Source organism: Blennius ocellaris, assembly GCF_963422515.1.
Source record: "Blennius ocellaris genome assembly, chromosome: 6".
Lineage (NCBI taxonomy): Eukaryota > Metazoa > Chordata > Actinopteri > Blenniiformes > Blenniidae > Blennius > Blennius ocellaris.
The window spans coordinates 21,317,970-21,340,483 of record NC_137655.1 but is presented as its reverse complement, the minus strand read 5'-3'; the positions used below and the strand labels follow the sequence as shown (position 1 = coordinate 21,340,483).

At 40.8% G+C, this 22,514-nt stretch overlaps 1 protein-coding gene across 2 annotated transcripts in view; it reads right to left on the bottom strand.

Annotated features, from left to right (window-relative positions):
- Positions 1-22,514, bottom strand: part of fgf14 (fibroblast growth factor 14) — a gene marked incomplete at both ends in the record, with an annotated part of 112,311 nt that overhangs the window by 33,536 nt on the left and 56,261 nt on the right. Inside the window, one exon of one of the 2 annotated variants that reach the window (XM_080497864.1) lies at positions 6,436-6,628. The exons of the other annotated variant lie outside the window; for it this stretch is intronic. Coding sequence (XP_080353990.1) covers positions 6,436-6,628 — 193 coding nt within the window. Of the gene's footprint in view, positions 1-6,435; positions 6,629-22,514 lie in introns of those variants that run through there. 2 annotated transcript variants of the gene reach the window in all.

Genomic DNA, 22,514 nt, shown 5'->3' with positions numbered 1-22,514 from the left:
ATCTCACATTATGTGGAGCTAATGTTTAATTTAATTATGTTCTCTTATATTCTGATTAAAAACTCACCTCAATGTTGCAATCTATGAAAAAAGAAAAACATATTGGGACTTTACATTCACGGAGAATTTATTTTGTTTCAGATTAATGCAAAACATTAGGCAACTCTTTTTAGATTTTTTTTTTCCAAATGAGACTAATTGCTCCTGTGATACTGTGACATGATCAAACATGGGATAATGAAGCTCTAATTACATTGTAATGTGACAATTATACCGAATAATGTGTTAAATTTGGAATAAAATCTGGATTTTCGTTTTTAAATAATGGTGGCAAAGTGAGTATCGGGGACCTGGGTTTGAATCACAGCAGTGAAATAGACACTTACAAAGGCATTTTAAGTAAATATTGCAATTTAGGTTTTTTCAGGATCTTGATTCCAACGGTTTGTCTTCTGTCCTGGAAATAATGCTACTGTGGAGAGCAGCAGGAAAACATAAGCCTGGTAAGATGCATAAGCCAGGCAGAATGCAGTAGGACCGAAATACAACATCACCATTCAATACAACCTCCTAATAACTATAGGCAGGACATGCAGGGTGTTTTCCCCTGCAGGAAAACGTGACCCCATATTCTTATAGAGCACTGTATTAGGGACAGAACGCTTATGATGGATCGGGCAGCCGTTTCTTCTCAATCCTCAAGCACCGTCCTGCACACGGTTTTCACAGGGATTTTTAATGAGAGCACAATTACTCTGAGCAAATACTTTTGTCCAGATGCACAAAGTTGGCAAACCTGTGATCGATTAATGACTTTGACCAGCATTTAAACAGTGGGTGAGTGTGAGATTGATTCGGTGCACAAATCACTGGGGAGCAATCAGTAATAATTAAAACTGCATAACCATTGGCTGGATAGTTGAGGTGTGTGTGTGTGTGTGTGTGTGTGTGTGTGTGTGTGTGTGTGTGTGTGTGTGTGTGTGTGTGTGTGTGTGTGTGTGTGTGTGTGTGTGTGTGTGTGTGTGTGTGTGTGTGTGTGTATAACTTGGCTCCTCCATCATACTATAAATTATGTGACGCTGGCTGTGTCCCTTGGGGCGACCGATCCGGTATATATCACACACACACACACACACACACACACACACACACACACACACACACACACACACACACACACACACACACACACACACACACACACACACACACACACACACACACACACACACACACACACACACACACACACACACACACACACACACACACCGGCTTCAGTACATCTAAGTAGCTGGCGGCGAGCTGAAAAACCTGTAGAATTGCATCTAATTTATCCAAACTGAAGCAGAGAAACATGGAGCACGAGCAAAACGTGAGGTAAATGGGCCTCGGTAATATATGATAATTGATGTCTAATCTTCTTCTGACTGGTGTCTGAATCAATCAGTCTGGGATTCAATCATGCCTTCAAGTGTATTATTTATGACTGACAGTTTAACATCAGACATTCATGTATGCCAGTTCATGCATTACTGTCACATAATGGCTTTTGTAGTTTTAATAAAGCTGGTAGCCAACTGATGCAACACAGGTTGAAGGTCACGCTTGCTCGCGGTCAATCGATGGTAATTTATTCTCATACGAACCAAAAATCATTTATTATCCCCAGTTTTCACATCACAGAGACTGTCTCTTATGTTGGGACATGTTTAGAAAATATGCATGAAAGAGGTGCAGTTACAGATAGAACAAGGTTAAGTGGAAGAAAATGACAATGAAAGTATGAGAATTGGATGATATTTTATGCATAAAATTACTTTGTTGCAGCAACAGTGCGTCTCGGCAATAAATCAGAATCGTATACCATCTGAAAGCTTCTTTTTTTGTCACGCTTGTAAGGATCATGCATTTGTGGGATGAGTAGCAGAGCTGAGGAAATAGACAAGGCTGATTAAAAATCTTCTCTGTTAATGTCAAACAGCTTTCTTTGCTGTTGCCTCTTGTTTGGTTTTGTTAGATGGATTTAAGAATCAAAGAAATTACCGAAGAAATAAGAATTGCTGCTGTTTAACTATATATTTGAACAGGATCATTGGTTTCATATGGAAGAACCTGACAATAGAAAGCAAATGGATGCAGATTCACATATTGATATCTCTATTGACAGTTGATTGTCAGCACATGGAGTACCAGAAGTTTAAAACGAGAGACAATAGCAACTTCAAAGAAAATCAATTTGTCAATTTTTTTTCATAAATGCAATGCACATCCCATATATGCACACACAATAGAAAATGTCTACAAAATGGAAGTTTTCTACCTTCTTGCATATTTTAAGTGACTATATATAACAGAGTCAAAACAAGCTTACTGTGTTGCAAACTCAGATTTTTTTTTTAGTCTCTCTGGTATAACTGAAGTTGATGTTCTTCACCTTCTCTGTGTCTCACTCCACTTGTCGGCCTGACTACTCACTTTGCATAACAGACCCAAATGGCAAAATAACAATGCTGTTTATCACAGATGGAGTACCCAGCTTCTACTCTAATTGGACTTTCCCTGTCGCACAGTCACACTTGTGGGGTTTTTTTTCACAATAGGAGCACTGCGTGTGTGTGTGTGTACTTCTTTGTTTCTCGGGAAACAGAGGGGAGGTTTGGCAGCAGCGGGGGGGTTTCCTCAGAAAACTACATCAAAACTGTAAGATCTCAAATTGTGTTGTTCTGCAGCAGAGGTCCTCTCCACATAAATTAATTGAACTGTCATGAAAAAGATGTGTTTAAGTGGTGCTCTCTGCAGCTCCCCCACACCTCCACCCCCCCAAATTTCTTCTATTTTCTGTTGTCATGCTTCTTCGCACACACACACACACGCACACACACACACACACACACACACACACACACACACACACACAGCTGCAGCACTTGTAGACTGCTGTTAGTCCTGCCCTGCCTGACCCACTTTGAATGTTTCTGGAACAGTAGAAGGGCTTTTCCAGCCTGCAAAGGAAAAACCCCTCCATGCAGCTTCTGTTGTCACATAGAACTGGATCAAGAAAAGGTAAAGTGTCTCTCCCAATCTCCATTTCTCGTGCATCAACAACATTTGTGACAACTCGCCAATATCTCTGGGAGCTGGCTGATGACGCACTGCATGTCCCGTCATGAATAAACAGATACGGTCCAGGGAAGCCTTGGTGGCACACGGCTTCCGTCATCATGCGAGCTAATCTAATGGTTTGATCTGTGTAACATGATCTAGTAATTTATGGATCTAATCTACAGAGATAATTAGAGCCAGAGCACTGAGATTATGGACTAGCCCAAGCTGGATATGCCCCCAGCTCACTGACTGGGTTTCAGTGTAATAGGATTTACAACTCACATCTAATCCCTTAAAAAATCAGGGTGATCACTGGCTCTGCAGCTGCTGTCAAAATGCATGGGTGATTTAAAATGAAAGCTGATAGAGGACTCAAAGAGTTTCTACCTGTTCTGTAGTCTGCTCTCTCTCTCTCTCTCTCGCTCTCTCTCTCTCTCTCGCTCTACCATCCTGGAGGTTCTTCATCTTTGCTTCATACTTCCATCAAGTCTGTTGCTCATCAGAGAACTTCCTGTCTGTTGTCAACTTGTTTGTTAGTTGTTTTCAGTTCTTGCCTTTCCTTACCATCCCATAACCCCAACCTGTGGCAACAGAAACCAGCTATTAAGTCTCGATCTGCTAGAGGCTGCTGATGTATTTTTTTCTCCTAATCTGGGATTTTAGGATTTTTCTCTGTTGAATAGATTGTAACATCTATGCTCTAATCAGCACTATACAACTAAAAAAATACATGTAAGGATGTCATGTAAGAATGCAAAACAACAGCTAGAAATATGTTCTGTAGCCTCAGCATTTCAGAACTGATAAAACTGACATTAAAAAGGAAAATAGGGGGAATTTTTTTTTTTATATTTGTGAGAGTTAATTGAGAAGTTTTCTTTGTATCTAACCAAAACACCCATGCACAAAACCACAGTGTCAGTCAATCAATGCAGCTCAGAAAGGGAGATAATGCCTCTCTCACTAAATCAATATTGAAATAAAATGTCTTTTTTAAAGGCATTTAAATCCCTCATTCTGTCACATTTCAGGCAGAGTGAAGTTTCAATACATAGCCACAGTCTCAGTGGCCCAGAAGCTGCTCTGCTCTCTGCAGGCTCAGCTGCCTTAGTGAAACCCAGGGTGTTTTTTTCTTTTCTTTTTCTGCTTTTTTTTCTCCACTTGGGAATTGCAGGCAACTGTGTAAATCTGCCTGCATTATCACAGCACATGTGATCAGTGGTGCATTCAGTTTTAGTCACTTGCTAAAAAAAAAAGTCCTTTCAGGGTCTAATATTAAATTAGGCACTCCAAACAAGTCATTAGTCTTCCTAAGCTGTGTGCTCGTGTGATAATGGAGGAAATAAGGGAATAAGGGAGAGAAGAAAGGGGCGCGATATGGGGGTGTGAGGGGAGAAACGGTGGCATGTGCAGCAAAAGTCTAATATCATTTGGTAAAGATTTTTCCTAATTCTCATGTGAGTGTGCAAATTAATGAAGTATATTCCCACCAGGCCTTTAATCACAAATTGTACAAAATTAAAGCAAGAGAAAACAGAGTGTTTGCTCTGATTAGACTTTTAAAAATGAGGACAAAACTCCTTTTATAAATCAGCCTTTCCCTTGATTTTATTCGCATCTCAGTGGGAGTCTTTCTGATCTTCCAGGCAGCAGGGTGATACTTTTTGAAGATGTGACGCTGTGCACTAATACTGACACTGTTACTGTGGATTATCACTATCAGGGATTCTGGAGGCCTCCAAGTTGAGGCGTTTTCAGGTGTGATGTTTTCAGTGCAGGTTTATTTGGCTTCAACATTTCTGACTCACAGATTTATATCTGTCAAACCACAAATATTTACACTGATTGCAACATACACAACACCTGGACAACATTTCAAGTTAACAAGGCTGTTTCACTTCTTTTTTTTTTTTTTTTTCCACTTGGTACAGTTGATCCCCCAACCAAACAACCAACAGCATAATCTGTCCACATGTGTCATCTGTGTGGCTTCTGGAGTAGTTATAATTAAAAAAAGAAAAAAAGATTGATATGCCACAAGCTAATTGAGAGACGACTGAGGAGGACAAGCAGTTTAAGGACACAAATATTGGACAGACCGACAGATCCTAAAACATGCACACAGTGAAACAGAAGCAACAGCCTGAAGGACAGCTGATAATAATCTCCCATTCTGATGCACCCTGACCCATGTCCAGATGTGTTCTCGATGGGCTATTACATAGATCCTGTTTTATCAAAGCCATTTAATCCATGTAATCAGTAAGGGCTTCTGAGGGAGACATTTCCCAGTGTTGTTCAATTTCAGTGTGGAATGAATGAATGAATTTATTTGGATTTTCTACATGTGCATTCAATAATTTTGATGACATGTAAAAAACCCAAGGATAACACAGAAAAGTCATAAATAAAACTTATTTCCATTGTGGTCCTCATAGAAACACTGATCTTCTCAAAAAAAAAAATTGTTTTCATCCACGAGACATTCAAAATGAGTTCAATATGTTGGAGTTACAGTATGTGTGGTGCAACAGGTCTGATACCTGATGATTCAAAAAGGAACAAGCATCTGCCTTTTGTCATTCAGTAACCAAGCAAAACAATCAGAGTAATTTATTTCCTCAGTTGAATTATTCCTGTTGTAAATATTCATATTTTTTGAAGGAAAAAATATCTATATCAGTGACACTGTCTCTAGCAGTGAAACAATTGTTGACAGTGCTCTTTAACAACCTCAGGTTGCCAGATTACAGCAAAAATGTTCATGACATTTTCATAATTGGAGTAAATATCAGCTGGAGCAGTGAGAGGCCACTGGCCCCAGAATTGGTAATATTATGCAAGAAAAGATTATGTTTGGAAGGGGTAACCTCCATTTCATGGGAGAGGTTGACCTTTCTACTTGCATAGAAATTAGTTTCATTTCTGGCTCTTGCGATACTACCTACTAAGCAGTTCTACCAATTTCTGCATGTGCTTCATAATGATCAAGCCCCTTTTTCACAACTACAGAGGTGACAGCTCAGGAAAACCAGTCTGGAGCATTTGTTACCACTTGTCAGGAGCCTGGGATTGGTTATTTTAAACTAATGAGCATCACACAGAAATAAAGTGTTCTGTTTCTTGTTGTAACTTTTTATTCTTTTTTTTAAAGCTTGGTTAATGTGCATAAGGAGCAGTGTGGCTTATCTTTACAGGTGTAATCACGGTAGCAACAGGCCTAATAATTGAACTATCAGTCAGTGTCTGGATGTATGCACATGTTTTACGAAGACAAAACGCTCGACGCTAACAAAGAAGGCACTTTGCACACTTAAGTTCCCAGACCTTGTCTCCGTAGTCTTCGCTTCCTGAGGCCAAAGATGCGCACTTTAGAGAAGATGTCGACCAGGTTCCCATTGCAGAGCCCCTTGTTCTTGTTGGGGCTTTTCCTCCGTCGGTTGGTCGAGGGTCGGTCCAAATGCTGCTCTCGCGCCTGTCTCTTCTGTCTGATCAGCCCACTGGCGATAGCAGCAGCCATGGCTCAAAATGTCACAACTGCTCAGGTCCAGTCTGTACGCGGAGCGCAGACTACACAAACAGCCGCCTCTCGGAGCTCGCAGCCCGGGTCACAGTCCCATGGTGGCGGCTGAGTGGTCAGTTCCGCGATATCAGGTGTTAAAAAAAAAAAAAGATTTTCAGTCGCTGGATTTGGTTTCTGTCCAAACACTACATGTTAATTGCGATATTAAACCAGCTGTCATTATCATTCGAAGAATTAATGAGCATGGTGGGAAAATAATGGGATCAGTTCATGCGTAATTCCATACATCAGTGACCACAGCCTTGACGAGGAGCTATGCCAAACTCACGCAGCCCAAGATTTCAGAGGATTATTCGTACCGTTACAGTGTTGTATTTGTTCATTGTCTGTGAAATGTTCGGCAGCGTCGCCTCCATAAAGGTCCAACACCGGCTGCGGTCTTCACGCGGCAAATTCACCCGCTCCTTCTTTCTCTTCTCCCTCCGTCTTCTCCTCCTTCAAGCCGTCGCTGTTGCTCTGTCACAATAAGTCACTGTTTAGGTTGCAGTGGGGACGCCTGTGCAATGTGCATGTGCGCCGCCTGCGATTAAACAAACACGACGGAGATCACAACCCGGCTGAAGGCGCAGCCGCCCGGACGAAGCGGACACAACTCCAAGTTTGCGAAAGACAATCGGCGACAAAGATCCACAGCTGCACGTTTGGAGACGCAAAGAAATACGCAATCGTTGGTGATCTACAGACCTCAATTAACACCAAGTCATATTCCAATCACCGGACGGTTTATCGGATGATATGCAGGAAACGGGTTTTCTTCACTGTAATCCACACCAAAACATGAGCGGCGGGGTGAGAGAGGAGCCGGGCAGCGGGTGAAAAAGCATAACCAAAAGCTGATCGGAGTCCTGTGGAGATGACGTCTGCATTGTGTGACAGGCTGCATCCACACATATAAAGAAACTTGAACCCCCCGGTGATCAGCTCTCAATTCGACCCGTGCATTTTCCCGAGGAGCAAGGGAGAAAGAGAGCGAGAGAAAGAGAAAGAGAGAGAGAGAGAGAGAGAGAGAGAGAGAGAGAGAGAGAGAGAGAGAGAGAGAGAGAGATGGGGGGACGCAAGTATGGCGATCAGTGCGTAACGGGGATAAAGGAGGAAAGCAACGCCACGGATGAACGGCGCAGTTTGTTTTCCCACGCTCAAAGAAAGAGAAAAAGATGGGAAGTGGTGGTCAGTCGTTGCAGCCTATATATGCCCCAGACCAACGATCATTCCCTGCCAACAAGTCCTAACCATTCGTTTGCACACGCCTGAGAGAGGCGTGTGCCCTCCCCCCCACTCCTTCCCCCGCGACCACCAAGAACCTGCTTGAAAGGGAATAAACAGCTGGTTTACATACTGCCATTAGAGTGTAACGCTTCAGTGGGACACATTTACTTTAAGAACAGAGATCAAGCTGAACCTTAGCTCAGAGAAACATTTGTGCACCCGCAGGCAAATCTGAAATGCAAATCTGAAAAATCCAAAAGGGTGATTTAACTTTATTTATGCTCCCTGTCGTGGCACAGACACCAGCCGTATGGTTCAGAGGCTGGCTCCTCATTCAGGCTGCGCTCGTTTGGCTCTGTGGTTTCAGCACCAAGGACAGCGCCTCTTATTTCAGCACCACACAGCTCAGAGACGGAGGAAAACGTCTGGTTCAGTCGGACACCATAAACCCGTATCTGTACGTCCACCTCTAACTGGGTGATGTCTCAGGTAAAAGATGCAGCTGCAACTGCACCCCACCCACTTCTTGCAGCTCAACGTGGAGCCCGAAACAGACGATTCCGTAAAATATTAAATAAAATGAATAGAAAACGCAAGATATGCGATCATATTCCTGATTTTGGAGGCGAATAACATCTAAGTCTCAATCACAGGAGCAGGAATTAAAACTCAAGAGAGCCATCTGCTGTTTGTGGCTGTAATTAAACATTCGGGCGCACGGGGGTCTGGATTGTTGTGTTGCACTGCTTTGGTGTGCATTCTGTGCGCAAAGCAGCCTCACCTGTTGATATCCAGCTGGAAGAATATACGAAACGACGTCTGACTGAGTGATGTGGCAAACAAATAACAAGGATGTTACTGACGACCATTGGGCAGTGAATGAATATGCTTTTCGCGAGAGAAAAAAAATGCACGCAATCCACATTGACGATCATTTGTGTTGATGCAAGATGTTTTTACTACAACACCAGAAAGGTAAAAGCATCCTCGTGTAACGTGCAGCAAAAGTTTGGCCACGCAATTCTCATCCTCACACATTATTCACACTTTATTCATGCCCTGTGTGTGCGTGTGTGTGTGTGTGTGTGTGTGTGTGTGTGTGTGTGTGTGTGTGTGTGTGTGTGTGTGTGTGTGTGTGTGTGTGTGTGTGTGTGTGTGTGTGTGTGTGTGTGTGTGTGTGTGTGTGTGTGTGTGTGTGTGTGTGTGTGTGTGTGAAAGGCACAGACATGCAGTTAACGCTCCAACCAGCAGCGGACACTGTCAGCTCAACAATGGTCCCCACCACATCCTGCACAGCAGAGCTGCCACCATCACGCCCCTCCAGCTCACGGAGTTTCCATTTTCCTCACATGGATAATCAATTATCTGCAGTGCTCCGGGCCACTCGCAATGCCTGACTTTGTAAGCAGTTTACCATTCATGCAGCTCAAAAGAAAAGAAAAGGAAAAACAAAGAAGAAAAAACCAATAGGATGCCATAAATTATGGAAAATTTACCCTGCGGGATACCCTTTTTCTGCAGATAAAAGTAAATTAGCAGGAGCATTTTCTCTTCTTCTTTTATAAAAAAAAAAACAAATTCTAGCAAATATGGAGTTTGAGAAGTGACTCAGCGAAAAGCCAAAAGTACATTACATAGTGCTTTACATATTGATATTGTTTAGCTATAGTTTTTTTATTCAGCATGAAACACAAATGATTTACAAGTGATATCTCATTGTAATTGCAACAGAATATAATAACATGAATATCTCAGTTACACGAGGGTCCCCATATATAAAAGGTAAGGCTCAGTTCAGTTCTGTAAGAGGCCTTTCACTAAGGCTTTTCCTTTAAGTCAGACAGCGTGAGGTTAAACACATGGATACTCTTCTACTGGTGAGACAAACGTTCACATGCAAGACAGCAGAGTTAAAAGATCAACAATGATTTTCTATGGTGTAAATAAGCATGTTACACTTCTTATGTACCCACTCATGCAGCAAAACAAGCGCTCACATACCTACATTTTTTTTCCTCCTGCATGTAAATGTATGATGGTCCATTGCAGTGCCATTCCAAAGCCCTCTTAGCCAAGACTTTCCCTGCAACTCCTAATGCCCCATTTATACTTCCTCCTTCCAAGATCTAACATGGTTATGGTGAACGGAGTCTGCCCCGAGCTCTTCACATCAATTTGTTTACCAACACCTTAAACACTTCATTCATTCTTTAACTTGAGTCAAGGAGAGAGACAGCTGGATAACATGTTTGGACACTTTGTCTGGAGCTTCGTTACAAATGCAATAGGTCTAAATGTTGCCTTAGGACAGAATCTGCATGGAATGAGGCAGCAGGCGCTAATAGGAAACAAAGAAATGCAACACCGACTGGTTTCTACACATCTGATATAAAGACAATATTGCCACAAAATCAGTATATCAGTAAACAGCGTACATCTGTCCTGCATAAAAGAACATGACATGTGAAATGTGCTAAGATTCATTGGAGCAGGGCATACGATGAATGCAACAACAGCCTCATCAGGTCAGGACATTTAAATCCAATCTCCTCACAGGAAATTAAATTATCTTAGCTTGATGTCTTGCTGCCAAGCTGAAACAAATGTCACCCAACAGAACCAGAGTAAACAACCCATTTGATTATTGCTATCACTTTGCTTCAGGGCCATGTTCTTTTATCACTCATCCTGATAGGAAAAACAGGCGGCGTGGCTCAGTGGTTCTGAGGCTCAGTGACATAAAAAAAAGCCAAACTTGCTGGAATCAAATTGCATTGCCTAATCAAAAACAGAGAGATAATTAAATTTACAATGAGAAGTGAGTTTGTGGAAATGGGATTTATGTCATTTTCTTTTCACTTGTCTTTTTCTTCCTCCCAGTGCCTTAGCTGTTCAATCACTGAGCACCATGAGTCCATCTAATGCAGCAATAAAAGCTGAGAAAGCCGGCTCATGGACTGTGTGTCCTACAGTGCTTGTGAATGTGTCTCATTTGTTTTGATGAGTCTCATAGTCCGAGGTAATCGCAGGGCTGAGACAGATGAGTGCACATCAAGAGCTTGTAAAAGAGGAATAAATATGAAGAGCTTCTGTTAAGTGGTCATGAATTAAGTGTGTATGATGGGCATAAGCCACAAAGGTCAGGGGATCCCAGCCTGAAGATAATGAGTATCAGCACCAGCATTTATGAAGTGTACTTAGAAATTGATGGACTCCCGCAGTGGTATTGTGGTTTGCAGTATCGCATCACAGCAAGAAAGTCTGCAGGCCGAGTCTGGATTGGATATTTAGGCCATTCTGTGTGGAGGTTGAATGTTCTGCTTGTGCATTTGTATTTTTCTCTGGGTGCTCCAGTTTTCTTCCACACAAAAAAATTGTGTTTGGTCAGCACTGTTATAAGCAGGTTTTTTTTGTTTGTTTGTTTTTTTTACATCCAGTCTCCCCTGAAGTGAAACGGACATGTTATTCAGCTGAATCCATCAATGTGTAGACTGAGAATACAGGTTTGGAGTTGGCATTTTGCTGTTGTTGCAAAAGCTAAAGCTGGAATGCAAGAATCACTGATCTTAGAGCAACAATGTCCCTGGTTCGATCGCTGCTCCACGGGACTTTGTGATTGGAGTTTGCATGTTCTCCCTGTGTACCAGTTTCCTCTGTGTACAGCCCAAAAGGTTCTAAACTGTGTGAATTCGAGGGTGTGCAGTTGCCTGTGTTTCTGTGTCAGCCAACGTCAGTTGGGATAAGCTCCATCCTACAGCTACAAGGTGGATAAAGTGTAAAAGATAGGAGGATTGATTTTGGGGCCATTATGTGAAATTGTGGTGGACTGGTTTTCTCTCTTACCTGAATGCTCAGTTAATAATTCTTGAACAGTCATGTTTGTTTGACAGTGAAACTCGTGGCTTAATCTCAGTGGTGGCGACTTAAAAAAATGTTGCTGCAATGATGCTTCTGTTTGTCTTTTTTTAATTGTGCACCGATACTGATCAGCATTCTGGCCACCCGCATAATTATGTTTACTGAAATGTTTCAAGCAGATTCTTTATTACCTGGAAGGTGAGAGGCATGGCCCGCATGAGACCACAAGCATTAATAATCCTGCAAAGACCATGCCATTTGTTCGCTGCTTGAATAATTCAAAATAAACTACAGCAGACTTAAAAAAAAAGCACAATAGCTGCTCTGACTTGGCCATTAAGCCATCACAAATTGATTCTTGTGAAGCTCATTTGATTCTTTACGGTTACCCATTTTGTGGGTTTGAACACATAAATTGTGAGTTTAAAATGTGCACTTGCTGAATAATATATCCCTCACACTAACAGGTGTTGGATACGGCAAAAGATAATCACCGTCATTCTCTTCAAATGGTCATAATGTTATGGCTGATGAGTGTACACTGTAATGGTGAAGATTTATTTAGTGAGGTTTTGAACAAATGGGCTGCATCAGCATCGGTGTGAGAGCATTCGTAGGCCCACGTCCATCTGTGGTGGCAGGTATTTTATTGGATCATGCATTTTCCCATGCAATGTGTCTTAAGTTTCTAATTTTAATGCAGCTTATGCCAACTCAAGAAAGTGCTTGAAAGTGAGCCTGGGTATTGCTGTCCTGGCATATAACAACATCAGTATATTTTGGTTTTGTTTGTTTGTTTTTTGATGCCCCATTTCACAGGATGCAAATATTTCAGTGAAAGTATAAAACCGAGGGTATCGGGGTGCTGGAGCTGACTGAGGGTGGAGACAAGGTGCAGCCTGGACAAGTCACCAGTCCATCACAGTCTCACACACACAGATACACCCATGGAAACTTTCTGAGTCGGAAATGGATCTCAGTGAGTTTTAGGAGGGGTTGAGTGAGGAAACCAGAGGAACACTTATTCCACACAGAAAATCTAGGAAACCTGGACCCGAAGGGTGAATTTTTTCACAGCGAGGCAAGAATGCTTACGATTATACCAGTGTGTGGCCCTGCATGCATCATACAGCCTTCAGAATGTACACGAAAGGACAGATCCCGGCTTCCGCATGAGGAGAAAATGCTATCGAATATGAAAACTTTTCATGATAGAACGATTTTAATCTGCTTTGGTTCAGGTTGACCAGTAAAATCACAACCTCTTTAAATCATCCGGGTTAGAAAAGATTATCTAGTCATATAATGCAATACAAATGGGAATGTCTATCAGGACTACATTATTTCACTCTCACCAATGACACCCCCATATTACTGGTCATGACCAGTAACTGGAGGAATACTTTCATTCACAGCTAATATGAAGTTGAACCATTCAAATGCAGGATGAGGATTTTTCTCATGACTATTGTTTCTCATTTGCAAGGGTTTCCTCTGGTTATTCCCTGCAGCCGTCTGATAACACGGATGGATGATTGAATGAATGAATGAATGATAGAGCTCCCTCAAGTGAAAAACCAAGATGAAATGTATGAATGCTGTTTTATTGCCTGTGGGATCACTCCTGCTTCACTGTGAATGAATGATGCACGTGGAAGGGTGCAAAAACACCCCTGGAGAGACTTTAGGGTCCAAACAAGTGGAGCAGCTCCCTCGACGTCTGCTCACAGACCTTTTAATAGACGGTTCATCATCTCATGCAGAGAGTCATAAAATCACTTAACTGTACGTCACATAATCGCTGTAAGGTACACTAAATATGCCACCGGAGAATATGTATAGCCACATTACAATATGTCTCTTTGTTGTGAGCGTGATGGAGTGCTGCCCTTCCCCCAGGGAGGAAAACTGGAGTGGGCCTGAGGTGTGGCGACCTCCGACGGTGACTTTAATGAAACAGAGTGACTTCAAACTGTTAGCCCACTTACCAACATCCTTAACCCGAGGAAGAAACAAGACATTTTAACACTTGTATAGCTGTACACACTTGTATAACACATGTATGGCTTAAAATGACTGAAAATACAGTCAGTACTTAATGAAGATGCATTCTTTGTTTTTCGCATGCATTTATAATACTACATCTTACTGCAGCTGCACCTGCAAGTAAAGACATGAGTGAGGGGGTGTTTGGGTCGGTAATGCTGGTTACGAAAGAAGAATGGTGGTCTAATAAGGACATTTTGATTAGCTTGTGGAACAAAGGATAATGAAGGCTACTAATTAGGTCTTCTTGACCACTATAGCTTTAGGATTAAAGGTCACTCACTAAGGAGAAAGAATATATACAGCTGGGGGGCTTTGTTACCACATACTGTGACTTTTCCACATTTAAAGAAAACCTGATTAAAACAAGTGGAAGGAGAATAAAATGGGAACAAGTGGCAGTGATTAAACAAAGCCCTGTGGAACCCCCCGTAGCAATGATTGGCCAAGTAGTGAATAATGGCTCAAATCACAAAACAACTCAGCTATATTGGTGCATGATTTGAGAGGAGGCAACACAAGGGTGTTTAAGGATTCTAATGTGAGAATGGAGGCAAATATAAAGATGGGAGCGGGGAAAGCAAAAGGGAAATCAAAAGTAAAGGATCAAAAACCAGACAGGCAGAATCAAAAACACTGTCACAATTCACGAGGGAGTCCACATACTGGTGGCAGCCGTCCTCTGTGTTCTCCACTCTCAAGTTTTCTGTCTCACTCACACACACACACACACACACACACACACACACACACACACACACACACACACACACACACACACACACACACACACACACACACACACACACACACACACACACACACACACACACACACACACACACACACACACACACACACACACACACACACACACACACCCTCTTCTTTTGATCCTATTTTAAGTCTGCAGCAGTGATGAAATGTGCCTTGTCAGCAGCACTGCAGAGTGAGGTTCCTTGGAGAAGCCCGGGGCAGTGTGGGAGAATATCAATTAGTCCAAACCCCTCTGGCAAGGCCTGCTTCTGGAGCTGAAGGCTGACACTAAGTGTGCATATGTGTGTGGGCGTTTATTGTTCACTATGCAGTGCACGGGGGGGTGGGGTGTGAGCAAAGACAATGCGCTAGTCCCCCTTGGAAATGCATGGTTGTTCAAATTAATGTGAATCATTTTCCAGCCCAGGTGAAGGACGGAAATGCAGCCCTTTCGATGCTTGGAGGTTTAATCGAATGGTAATGAGGGTGATGCCAGGTCATTTCCAGCTCCATTTACACATGCAGAGATGAGATATGAAGGAAATCAGGTCAGTAAGCGCACCTGCGGCGCTAAAGAAGTATCAGCCTGGTTGTGACTGCAATGTGGGCGTGCTGGCAGTGAGTTTGCAAACACACAGGCAGCAAAGAATCTATGGTAACATTTATGACAATGTGCCAATAACCTATACATGTAGCAATGTAGCCACATAGAACAAACACATCACAATAACCTCAGACTATGTCATTACTTGAAATGAAGAGGAAAATACTGAAAATGAAGAATTGTGGGAATTTGTCAGTCAATCAAAATGATTTTCTAAATTATTAAATTGTTTAAATAAAAGCTAAGCAAATGACCTTCAGGTGTGGCTAGTGTATTTTTTTAGTTGGCTTTCTGTCAAGATGCAGATTATACCTATGTACCTGTGTACAAAAGGTACAGATCCATCAGAATTAATTTCTACCTTTGATAGTATTGTGAATACTACAGCTCCTGTAAACGAGCAGCAGATTGCCACACACGCAAGAGGAGGGAAATGACTTCAGTGTAAGAAATCTGGTTATGCAGAAGCTAAATTTGACCCTACATTATAAGCAGCATTGTGAGGTCGGTTTTTATCAAGACAGTTTCTTCAATCACAACTTGTGATATTAAACTGAAAAATAAGTGTGAACAGGGCTTATTCACGCTGTGATGAAAATGTGCTAACCACTGCCCCACCACATGGCCCGAATTAAAGTAAAATGATCTAAATACTTTGCCAAGGAACCATGGAACTATAAAACAACTGTTTGACCAGGGGTCTTCAACCTGAAAGGTGTTATCATGTTTGTTAACTCTAATAGCTCCCTGTTGCTTTCACAACAATAACATGTAAATAAACATACAAAAACATGACATGTAATTTAAATTACGCATAGCACCATACTGTGTCATCACAAAGGCACCTTTAAATGCACGTGACTAACATTGTGTTAACAAAAGCCCTTAGTCAGCTAATATCATCACAGTATTATAGTGTATCAGACTTATCGTCCTGCCACAACTAGAAATCCAATCCTGGTTCCCCACAGCCAACGGTCAACATTTCATCACATGCACCATCCGGGCGAAGAGTAAGATACAAGTATAAATCAAAAAAGTTTACACAATAAAGTTTATGACAACAATAACAGTAAAGATCATGATGATAATAAATTAGAAAATGTCATACTTTGCACATTCTTGTTGGCAGTTAAGAAAATGAAGGTTGACACCACAGAAGCGTTGCTCTGCCTCCTGCATGATGCATGTTTGGGGATTTTATGTGCAGAAGCGTCTTGCTGGGACAGTAAACCTCTCAAAAATTCTTCTGGTTGTCTGGCAACTAGTCACAGCCAAAAATAGTCTGGCACATAACTCCAGCAAAAATGACAAATTGTTGTTTTCACACATCGGCTCTTTTATGGATGAAACAAATGAGATGTAGCATAATAATTACTGAGCTTCAGAGGGGCTGGGAACAAATCAAGAGACGACAAATTGTTTTCTTGCTCCCTCTGTCTTATTGCAGAGCAAAGCAGCAACAGAAGCAGCGGCAGAGATTAGAGTGATATCGTCACAAAGATACCAAAAAATGAGGGGAACAAAGCTCCTTTTCAGTGGTTTAAGAAAGTTTACATTGTCTGGTGCAGTCAAAACCTCTGATGAATAAAAAAACATCCTGGCCTAAGCTATAATTATGCAATTTAATCGACTACAATAAATATAATCACAGAATAATAATAAATTGATCTGTAAAGCTTTTATTAATATTTGTTGTATTAGGTCAGTGTTCACATTAAAGGAAGAGAATGATCTGAATAAGAACTCATTTGAAAATAATACCTAATGAAGCTTCACGTTTATGAGCTAATTTAATGAGGAATAAACGCATGGTCTTGTAAAAACGTCGTCTGGAACAACATGACAAATGTCCACTCGTTAATGAGAAATTCACAGTCATGGCCATAAAAATTACACCTCAGTGAAATATTCCAATAGGTATGTTTCATATTGCTCTTATTTTAATGACTCTCCTGGAGATTTGTGAAGGTGTGCTCATATATATGCACCATAGGTCGCCAATGAGTGTAAATGGGACCTCAGTCCTCCGTCTGATTGAGAGCACCAATAAAGTTTTCCCCACTTGACAATGAAAGACTAATGACGCCTGGAAAGGCAGAAATTATGGGGTCAACTGTCATTAGTCCGGGCTGCAGTCTGGCCGCTGTGACCTCTTCGGCCATGAGAATAAAATGAGGTTGATAAAAGTTGATCCTCTGTGCATTTCCACAAGAGTTTGACTGTGAGTGACTTGAAGTGACGGGGGGAACAAGAAGTGCAGTGATTAGTCTGAAACGAGGAGGTTAATACCCTCGTATGACAGCAGTCATTAACCAGCAGACATTACGACACACTCAGACACCCTTTAACACCCTCACAAATCAAATGTTAGCACAGCTCGGGATAGATCAAATACCTCACAATGCCAGGCTCACACCAGATGTTCTAATCACATGTATACACTGATTTTATTAGTATTCCGACTCCTGATCTGAAAACTATGTTATACAGTTTACTTCTGATAACCATGCTGCTGCACATGCTTTGTTAACCTTTCAATCACATGTATTATATCATGTGAGTAGTTCAACCATTCACATACATGCTATATTGATATATTAATATGGTATGTATACTAAAGTACACTGATTTACATATTCAGAGGCATATTTATGACATATGTACATATGCAGTGATATGGAGATTTTCTCATTATTCAAATAACATAATAAACAAATTATTCTCTCAGGAGTAGTGACAGATGCCTTGTAATTGAACGGCATATCATGTGATCGTTCTGTTCTTTCCTCATAACCTTTGTATTATTTTGATATAATTCTAGACTTTTTAGCAAGAGCGTCTATATTTTACAGTTTACATTTCATGTCCATTATTGATATTTCTGTGTATTTAAGTACTTTGTATAAGCTTTCAGATATACCTGTACAGTTTACTACCTGTGCAAATAGCCATAAAAATGTGTCTATTAATCTTAATACAAACTTCCACTAAACATTTCCTCAAAAAGAGAGACATTGGATCATCTTCCTCCAAACAATCAACAATAGGCGTCTGTAAACAAACAATTCAGACGAATAATTAAAAATATGAGGAAAACTGAGTATTTTAACTGAGAAGACATCAGTTTCTCTCTCTGGTATCACACAGCAGCCCTGAGGGTGAAACAGCAGATGGTCCTGTTGTCTATATGAATAATAATTCACATGTGTGTCAAAACTGATTCCCATGTCACACAGGCTCTGGCTTCTAAAACACTCCTGTAGTTTAAAACCTTCTTTTCAAGCGTTTTGGAGAATTTGCCACAGCTTTAGTGATTTAAGCTTGCCTCAGTGTTTCCTGCCTCTTCATGTAATCCCAGAGTGACTCAGTGATGTTGAGATCGCAGCTTTGTGTGAACCCTTCCATCTGTTGCAGGACTGCTTATTTTTCTTGCTGAAGAAGACGGCTTTCGATGACTTTAGTTGTATGTTTGGTGCCGAAGCATGAATTTTGGACTAAATGGAACTTAATGTTTTGTAATTGTATGGATGAATTGGCAATCGAAAGCCTGCAAACTCCAGTATGGATACTGTGCAGCCAACAAGACAATTTCTAGAAATACTGTACATGAATATAGCTGAATTGTGTTGATTTTGACATTCATTTTGTAACAACAGGTAGAGGCATGGAAGATTATTTCCTTGCTGACATAAACATGTTTCCTGCATCTAACTGTTGTTACAAAAGAGTCAATAATATATACATGGATGTAGTTCTTGCAGTAGGATGACGGCCAATTCAGGCTCATTTAAACCAGATGTCAAATAAAAATATTCTAAATTACTGCATTACTTGGATTATTTCAAGGTAAATACAAAATATATATATATATTTGTTTTGATTTAAATAAGTGACATACAACTACTTTGAATTTGTTATGACAAAAAGAAAATAATGAAAACTGTACTGAATAAAGAAATCAGTATGTTAGATACAATGACCAAAGTTGTCTGTCCGTAATAGAGTGCAGATAAAACGTATAAAAAATATCAGGGGGAAAGAGAAGAACTTTCCAATAACAATATTTAGTTTGGGCTATATTTAAACTTTAGAGACATGATGGCCTACCACACAAAAGCACCATGTCCAAATGTTATGGCTCCTCAAAAAAGATGAATGTATGGAAGAAAATGCTTATCTTGTTTCTTTCTTTGTTCCTCTTGTCTAATGAACTTCACTTTAATTTCCGTATGGCTGTGATTGTCAAAAAATAGCAGATGAGTGTTTATACCAGAGCCTTTCAAACTGTCACACATGAGTGTATTAGGTGCCCAGCTCATACCCAGCATTTCTACATCAGTTACAAACACATTGCTACCAGCTTACAAGTATACTGTGGTGTGTTTTGACAGTTTAGTGTGAACCTGCACTCCTGGGGTTATATCAAAGATAAAGCGTACTGTTTTAAAATGAAGATGCAAACACAGGTTAAGCTTTGGAGAACATTATCCCTAAAATTGCTTGAGCATCCCCACTCAAAGTGTCTTACGACTTGTTGGCCACTAGAGGGCAGTGCAGAGCTCAGCAGGGCACTGCAGAATTATTGTGATGAGCAGAGAAGCTGCTCTGCACAGAGAATGTGACTCAAGATAAAAAAAATAAAATAAATAAAAACTTTTTTATTCACTCAGAACAGAAAAATCCAAGTGTTCATGGAGATTCTAAAAAGTCCAAATCAAAGACATATCTCATCTGATTTACCTCCCTCCTGTCGACTCAGAAGAGCAGCGACGGTTCATGTGAACAAGATCCAGTGAATAAACACAGGTTAAGCACTGTGAAAGTCACGGAGTCACGATGATAACCTGTACAGAAAGGAGGCTTAACATTTAGAAACGAGATGCTCCTCTGCATGCGGACCGCTATCCACCCCAGCACTGCACTAAAACACAAACTGAAATAACAAGGCTTTTACTACAAAAAGAAAAGTTAAAAAGTCATTTTATTTCATCAGGCAACAGAGATGCCCTCAAGTGGACAAAACAGGCCACCTCACAAACTTTGGACGTGATGGTTTTTGCATCCAATTAAATTCATTATTTAATATAAATAAATTTTCTCTGAAACATTTTTCACCAAGAAAGTTAATGGAAATCAGCTGTGTGCTGCAGGCAATACAAAAGACAATAGTGTGGAATCATAATCTTATTATTGGTTTTTAGGTGCCGTAAAACACTAATGGAGAGAGAGAAAGATTCATTTTCTGTCTTTGTAAGGTCTCAAAATTAGGAATGTTGTTCTTTGACATACCTTGTTGGGTCCTAAATCATGAGACTAACACTAATTTATATAAATTCTATTTGCGGGTTATGATTCAGGGTTAGTCTCGACTGCACTGACCCATGAGGACTCATGTCACTGTCAGGACAAATATTAAAGTCTGCAATATAAATAATGAATTGATCTGATTGTGAGGACGTGAGTCAATGCAATGTCCCCAGAAAGGATGGAATCGCTGTTTGTATGTGTGGTCTTGTTTTTCTTCGGTTGTCGGTCCAAAAACTGAACAACAAAGACTTTTAAGTGTAAAAGACTAGTCAATGTTTGATAGATGCACTGCAAACAGTGAAGAGGGAAACAGAATTAAGACAAAAAATCAGAAAGCAAGTAATTGTTTTCATTTCTGTACGTTATGCAATGTCATTACATGGTTCTGTACGATGCGTAGATCGGAGCCTGAGGTCACACAGTTTCCAATACCGGTCAATATTGCAGTACTGCAGCTTCACACAGTAACTGAGCCGATCACTGCTGGTGTGAGCGAGTGAACACGGCCGAATGACCAGCGTTGGCGCCGTCTGCATTCGGTTGATTTATGAAGAAAGCTGGCATTAGCCACCACTAATCAATTACTAACTCTCCAGCTACAATATGTCAAAACAATCACGTCGCCAAAATGGCACAGGTTAGACACATAAACGCTGATTATTTCAGACCCTTTTAGCTTGAATATTCATCTTTGCTTTTGGCGTCATAAGTAAAAAGGTCTTGGTTGAGATTCAAGTTGTGCGATGTGAGCCAAAGTGAAGAGGTGAAAAAACAAACTAGTTAAACATGAGCAGCAACGGATAAAAAAAAAAAAAAAAAAGACAGACAGACAGAACACATCGAATCAAAGACCAAACATGCTTTCTGTTTCTCCCCAAAGGGCTTAATTAACATACATGCAAATGCAGATAATAAATTAATAATGACAGCGATGTGAGCCTCATCAAAATCGAGACATGATTTCCTTAAAGCTGTTTCTTTTTTTTTACTCTATATCAAACCAAAAGATAGAAGGAGTGGAGGAAAAGATTTTTTTTTAAAGTCTCCCAAATGGAGTTTCATTTGCATGTCTGCTGTTAAGGCCTAATGAGAAATGACACATTTGTAATTACAGTGGACTATAATTAGCGAGTGTGTAAGTGAGATCCCAGAACTTGGGCCTTTGTGGCTGGGCTTCAAGTTTGGGAGGGGTATTTTAAATAGTTTTAGATGCATATTAAAAATGAAAGAGATGTTAATACCTCATTTCCAATGCCTGAGAAACACACTGTTGAGGTGGGACGTGATCTGAGAACCGGAGAACCAGGCAGGACAAAGCATGCCGTGTGGACGTCGATGTTGGCCTTCGTTGTACTGCTGCAGCTCACTCACCTCCTCCATCCCGCCTACCTACGGACGAGTTGGAGGAGGACGAAGAGGAGGGACATGCTCTCATCCAGGGCCTCGGGATATTTAAGATGGAGGTTTTGGCAGAACACAGAGCAGATGATGTTGATCATGCTCCTGCAGAGCGACACACCTCTGACCTGCAGCCGATGCTCCGAGCAAACTGTGATTCGGTGTCAAAAATCATGACAGGGGCAATGTATGCTTTCCAGTCAACTGAAAACAAATGTTGTTGTTCACTTGTTTACAAAGAAAGTGGTTTCGTCAACTTGATTGGATGGAATACATCGGATTGTGAAAACCCCCAAATATCAGACACTGCATATCGGCTGCTTTAAGCCAGTGTGCCACCAAATGCACAAACAAAACTGAATAAAACAACGGAGACAAATGTAGGTCTGAGGCAACTTCCTAATTCATGTTTATCCAATGAATATAAAATGAAATGCAATTAGACAGATCACACCGATAATTGTTAGGAGTAACATGTCATTCTTTTAAAATGAAACACACAAGTTTCACTTCAAGTTTCACTTCAAGTTTCACTTCAAGTTTCACTTCATTTTTTGCCCTTTAAATCTTTCCCATGTCTTATGGAGAGAACTTATCATTTCTACAACATGAAACTACTTTACACATTTGTGAAAAGGGAAAGTG